Consider the following 6,994-nt stretch of genomic DNA (forward strand, 5'->3'; position numbering starts at 1 on the left):
AGCCCACACCCTAACATCGACGCCACATATCAATAGATGAGTACTGTGGGTGGTACTAGGACAAGAGAGGAAGTTAGACCGACATTTTTCTATATTACTTATTAAAGTAGTGCTCCATCTATCTATGCGCCGAAGGTGTGTCAGAAAATGGATATGTATATCTTCAACTCTATCTTTCTTAGGCTCTTACGTCTCCCATGCACCGAAAGTGTGTCGGGAAAAGGATATGCATATGTTCAACTCTATCTTTCTTATGATCTTATGCATCCTACAACTCGTGTGGTCATGCCCTATCATTCAGAAAAGGCGGTCGACAGGATTTGACCCACAGTTTCCTATTATTCCAAATAACGCAGTCCCTATCTATCTAAATATCTATCTGTAGTGCGACATGCATCTTTAGGCACCAATCCTACTTAAATATTGGGCATGGAAGTTGTACTGGCCAGAAATTGATATTGCTTTGTGTGATCATCCTATAAAGCACCCCTTTGTTGCCCGCACAAAGAAAGAAGCATTGACCCCTATGATCTAGGAGGACTCACAGAGCAACAAGGCTATCTAGTATGCTTTTCAAAGTTATAAAGGGCATTCTTTCATTGAAATTTTGTAGGCATACTATGCATAACTTGAAATTATGAGTTCTTATATTTTGTATTATCAAAAATCATAGCTTGTTTTTTGGTACATGCTCGCACCAAAGAAAGGATTGTCGTTTGTGTTTGTTCGCACGGTTCCTGGACTTATTTTCTTTCCCTACATACTATATATGTTTGACCATTTTTTCTTGGTTTTGCACATCATAGTGTCCTTTATGGTAGATTAGCAATTATGTTTGAGAAGTACTCAAACTAGGTTATTTCCTTTATGTTTTCAAGTATACATTAGTGGATAATTGTGTTCTATTTGTTCAGTTTTATTATGTTCAAATATTGAATGAAAAATAGTCGATTTGAAGAAAAAGGACGACTAAAATTTCATCTTTTATATCAGACATGTGTCACTTTCTTTGTCGTCAGAGTTTTTTTCACATGAAATTCGAAACAAGAACTTGAACAAGTTTTAGAATTTTCTATTAGATTATAGAAAAATTATCCTAAAATGGCTCAGTTAATCAAAAATTTCCCTCTTCTAAAGTGGAAGATCTTTTTAACTTGATTGACTAAAAGTAGAAGATCTTTTCTTGTTCAATAGATAAAATGCTCGCATGTTCACTAAAGGATCAGAACAACAAAACACTAAAGTCGTCATTTATCTATGTGAAACATATAAACTAATCCATCCATGTTATTTCTGTGAAACATACTCTCTTTCTTGTCATTGCTTTTTCCTAGTTAGTTTAGTTTTCACTTTTGGAAAACTAGGAATACTTTGGAATATATAACATGTTTGTTCCCAGATTTGTGTCATGGTTGATAATAGATTATTATTGTTGTTAAAAATAAATATTTAATTTTTTTACAATAATCACACCACTCTGAAAACAAAAGAAACTTCTATTTATATGCTATAAATTTGTTGTAGTAGTTGGAAGTCTGAAGTTCACATATAGACTTATGAATATGCATATATGTATAGTCATCCGAGGCTTAAAATATCCGTGTATACACTGATAGTTATTCATGTATATATTTATATAGGAGGCAATTTGTTTCTTTTCACATAATAAAACATCATATTATTCCAGAGGTGTTAATTGTTTTGATACATACACTTTATTGGTTCTACAGTCATATTGGAGAGCATTTCATCGGTGTCAACTAAATGGATGGAAACTCAAGATCTTCATCAAAACGAGCCAAGTTGTTGGTCATGAAGATGAGTCCTCAGATTAAGGTCGCAAAGTGACAACACAAAACCATATAAATTTATTTTTGTGCGTCTTAATCTTTTAGGCACCAACAAACATTTATGTGCTTTTTTATCATGCAAAATTCTTTAATCTTATCAAGTGTATAATATTTTTTTGACATGCCACAATGTTATTGTTGTTATGTTGTCTTGATTGCAATAATAAATATTGATATTTAGCACGTTATCATAGTTAAATATAATACTACCAATATACTAAACTAGTTAATGATATTCATCACAGAAGCTCTCCATCAAGCAACAGAATGAGCGTTTGGAGATTGAGAACAAAATAATGGTGATTGAGAACCAAAAAATGCGCGAGGAGTTGAGGACATACCGATGTGCTGCTTGCTTGAAGATTGAAAATGCCTGCCTAAAAGTTGAGGTTTGCCAAAGTAGATCCAAGACATATAACGATATACTATAACACTTCCATCGTGCATTATTTCTAAATCATGACTAGAAAATATAAAACTGAATAATATATTTCTACTATATTGGATAGACAAACGCCCAATGGCTAAAATTCTTGCATTATAATAACACAAAAACATTACAAAAATGTGTGAAAGAAAATCTGCCAACATGACACATGGGACATGAGAATATATTTCTTATTGTTAAATATGATGATGATAGATATATGGAATTTGAAATATAATGCAAAAGTGAGTGTTATTTACATGTTCAAGACAAACTAATTGCACCCATGTCAGCATATAGACGGTTTATGAAGTAGTCTCACTCATTTTAATGTGTACCTAAAGGAATGTTTATATTCCACGGAACGGTTAAATTAGGAAATTTATTTAGCTTCCTAGTTGACCCAATAATGTGACCATGTAGCACATTCGACATCTCTTGGCTAGGAGTAAAATTTAAGGTCTGGATTAATCATTAGCCTCCTACCATCACGTGGATCAGTAGTATTTCCGAAAATACCTAAAAATAGTCAACACTTACTAAAAGTAGCACCCTATATAACGGGAAAGCAACTTTCAACACCCAATGAGATATTGAGATATATCATCCAAAATGCTTTCCCGCGCGTACCGGGAGGGGGCGGGGAGTATGTTCGAAATTGTTTTTTAGAATGAATCAAGTTTGCGACTATGCCACTTCTCACTACTCATCACAAGATAAATAATAAGTTTATATTTAGTTGCACCAGATATGCCTAAGTGCAAAAAATATAACCAGAATCTTGATAATATAGGATCTAAAAACTACACCAACATAGATGGGAAGTATGATTCCAGAGATATAAATTATTACGTATGTGTGTGGAGACTATTGTTCAAGTGTTTATACAAAAGTTAACACATTTACTTTGTGAGAAGTTCATTTTGGTTGATTGTTGTAGTTTGATATACTTAGATGTTGCCTCTGATTGAATACTTTCCCAATCAATAAACATAAAATATTTGAATATTCATTATTATTGACATAAGATTTACATACTTACATGTTTAACTTAGAATTCAGCACATAAGAAATCCATAAATGAAGAAAAAATGAGAAACTGAAGCTTGAGAACACAATGTTTTTAGCACAAAACCATCATACCAGTTTAGAATTTTATTATTATATACTTTCTACTTCAAAACTCAACAAACATATAATTCAATGTAAAATGTTTTTAGAGGAGATATATGAAAACATGTAGTCCAATCAAACAATGAAGAGTGAAGATGCTTTATATAGATTATGAAAGTAAGTTTTCAATTAGATAGGTATAAATTAACTTATTATATTTCAAACATGACGAAAACATATTGAGAAACATCCATACCAATAAATGAAGAGCACAACATGTAAAATGCTCTTTTATTCCCTTGAAGTAATGAAGTTATGTATTAATTACCAAATTGTCCAAAACAAAGATACATCACTTTATAGTTCCTCTAGTATGTTAGTGTTGTGTTCTTGTTTCTAGCATACTACTTACGATTGAAAGCCATAACTTTATTGTTTTTGAAATAGTTGTCGGCAATAAACTGAGCACACAAAGAAAATATAATAAGTACCTTCCTTGGTAAATATTTATTATTGAAACCAGAGGCAAAATCTTGGTCTTGGTTCACCAAACGAGAACAACATATTCTATTTTTTTAATGAGAGGAAACTAAAGATAGAACATGTTGAGTCATCGACAAGCTAGCATCACCATCATTTATAAAGATGACAATGCAAACAGGATAAATTTGACACACTAGATATGCATCCATCAATTCTCATCGTCTATTAATGTCATTCAGTCATTGTCATAGGTATTGTGTCAATAGGAAAAGTGAAATCCTAGCTTTCCCTAGAACCAGCTTCTTACTATCCTACCCCGTGGAGTTTTTCGGGGAAGTCAAATCAAAGATGAAACTACCTAATTGTGTAGGTTTACCATAAAACACTAGACTAGAGAATCAATATGTGGTTGAATGATTATGCGGGTGGTCCTACCCCTGGTTCACCAGAGACTAAACCCTAGGTTTAACGTCAAGTGTATCGTTAAAGAGGGAATATTCTTTTGGTGGGAGACGACATTCTCATAGATAGTGAATCATAAAATTTCGTCAATCTTAAAATTTTGCACTATGGTATTTAGTAGGCCCTTTGTGGTGACGATGTGGGTGATGGTGTGCATGTGTATGTCTGTGCATGTTGTATTTGTGTGTTTTCAGAAACTAGACTATTGCCTACTCAACAGTTGTAGGTGTGCATGGACACATGCTAGGATGGCCATAGTTGTACACTCAGTCACTCACATTGGTAGCACGTGTTGGTTTGGCTTCTCTAGCTACCGAAACATATTGGATTGGCTGTCACATTTTGATATCAACGAAAAAGATTTGGAGATAACGTCTTATGTATCCAAGTGGGCTTTGTAAGACCACTAGTGTGTGCCCCGAACTACAATGTTGGCTTGTTTTGATAATTTTACCCAAACTAGTCCTTTTGTATCTAGCGTGAGACACATCTCCATTTGCCAACATGCTGCTAAACATGGTTTTCTTCGAATTAATTAACATGATCAGTCCAAGCTACATTCAATTATTTATTTCCTGCTAAGATGCACTCTATCTAATGGCTTGTTCTATTGGCTACAAAACTTGGCCGCATCTTCAAACTTTCACGTCCTAATAAAGTGCATAGCATAAATAGCAAATACGTATTTCTTACAATCCAAAATATTTGAGATAGAAAAAACGACTATAAAGAATTCATTGGGGTCTGTGCACCAAAGCTGATTCGTGTTTCAAGAATCAATATATAGTTGTATGTGGTCTGCTTTGTTAATTATTTTTGCCTCGATTTCTTCACATTGCACACCACAATTTTGCAAACATCAAGGCTTTACTTCATGGCGTATTGATCATTCTTGCTAGATGTCTGGTCAAGCTATCAGACTTACATGTATTGTTTTTTGCAGCTTGCACGCTCGTTTCGTAGTGCTGCTACAATTCTAGAAGCTGAAGCACAATCTGAACTGGAGGTTGGGTTTTCCTCTACAGCACCCCAGATTCCAGCGGATACTAGCGCAACTGGACCACTCCAGCCGAGTGCAGCAGGGAGTCAAGATGAACCATGCGAGTAATCAACTAGCAGCAATTTATTAGCTATAGTTACAAATACCTATATACATACAGAATAAAAGTTCCAAAGACTTGGTGTGTTAGTCATTTCAATTACAATAAGTGACACTACAAGTCCATTGTGTCTTGTAGTTAAGCACCAAAACCTTTTTATGTGTTACTGGTACTTGAGAAGGTTGTATGCCTTCTCATCTCTACCTTATACATTTGAAACATGGGATATTATATTGTGTTTGTACAATCTCCTGTCCTATAAATATGTTACTTATTTATCTATTTTTGTGAGGGAATTTGTTATTTATTAGTTGCGATTGCTAAGTTTTTGAAGTATGTTTATGCGCTATTTTTTGAAGTGTTGTCCATATACTTGAGAAGGTCATGAACCATGCCGCGAAAAAGGATGGTGTGCAAATGGGCTTGATTTAGAAACAAAAAATAGGACTCCATATAGTTTATACTCTAGAAATCTGTCACGATATAATGATGCGGTCAAAGAATAGATCTTCCTTTGTCTAGGAAAAACACTGATCCAAGTGTGCAGTGGTCCAAAATTTCTGGTGGTGCAAACTCGAGTACATTTCAGTTAAGTTCTTATCATGTGCCAAATTTTCATGGAATATGTAGCCTGAATTTTACAAATGATATCTCGACTTGTAGTTCAGATATATGGAGAAGTAGGGGTTTGCCAATCTTTGAACAATGAATTCTGCTAATTAACAAGCACTGACAAGTTCAAACAAACATGAGAATGTTCAAAAATAAAATCACTATAACGATGGCTATTCAATTCCCGGCTGCCAAATACTACCCAAAAGAGTCTTCTCGACATCCTTTGTCAAAATCGAACCATCCAGTGAAAAAACTGCTCGATTTTTCTACATTGCGTCTCATCGACAACATTCCAAAAAAAAAAGCTACGCAAACTTCGAGTATAAAACATCAAGGAGAACCACGTGCCAAGCGTAGCAAGCATGCGGTACCGAAAATCTCAACAACACTCCAAGGAGAAATTAGATTGGGAAAAGGGTATGAGTAGACTATTCTGAGATGATGTATTTTATGGTTCATCCTTATTCTTTGACCAACAATATTAGGGTTCAATAGTATGGTTATGTTACACAAAATTGTTGACACTATTACAGTGGGGTATATATGTGGTCTATCCTTAATTGCTCCAACTATTCTGTGGTGCAGCTGACAATCCATCTTGACACTAAGAGTTGATTGATAAAAACTATACCTTAAATAGAAGACACATTTGTAAATATGTGGAACATATAAAGTAACTCTTAAGTCACTCCATATGCTACTTCACAATGGGAAAACACGGTATTTGCGTGACTTCAGACAACTGAATTTTAAAAGTGTGGTTTACAAAAATCCTAAGAAAATATAGCTGTCAATTATCAAAAGCATCATGGATCAGCATTGGGCCCAGCTAGGCTTAGGTGGGCTGGCGGATCTAGTGCGCGGCGGCAGGCTGGCGCGGTGGGCCTGACGTAACCGGCTGCTCTGGCACCATGGTGGTGCCGTGGCCGGTCAGGCGGCGGCGG

General features: G+C 34.9%; 1 protein-coding gene across 1 annotated transcript; it reads left to right on the forward strand.

Moving 5' to 3' along the window:
* The first annotated feature begins 366 nt into the window (after positions 1 to 366).
* Positions 367 to 5,726, forward strand: LOC125516078 (uncharacterized). Its single transcript, XM_048681565.2, has 4 exons — positions 367 to 564; positions 1,731 to 1,836; positions 2,096 to 2,239; positions 5,279 to 5,726. Exons 2-4 carry the CDS (start codon positions 1,765 to 1,767, stop codon positions 5,441 to 5,443), a joined length of 381 nt encoding a protein of 126 aa, XP_048537522.2. The 5' UTR covers positions 367 to 564; positions 1,731 to 1,764; the 3' UTR covers positions 5,444 to 5,726.
* Positions 5,727 to 6,994: the final 1,268 nt, after the last annotated feature.

Source organism: Triticum urartu, chromosome 2A, assembly GCF_056163025.1.
Source record: "Triticum urartu cultivar PI428250 chromosome 2A, HENAU_Tu73, whole genome shotgun sequence".
NCBI lineage: Eukaryota > Viridiplantae > Streptophyta > Magnoliopsida > Poales > Poaceae > Triticum > Triticum urartu.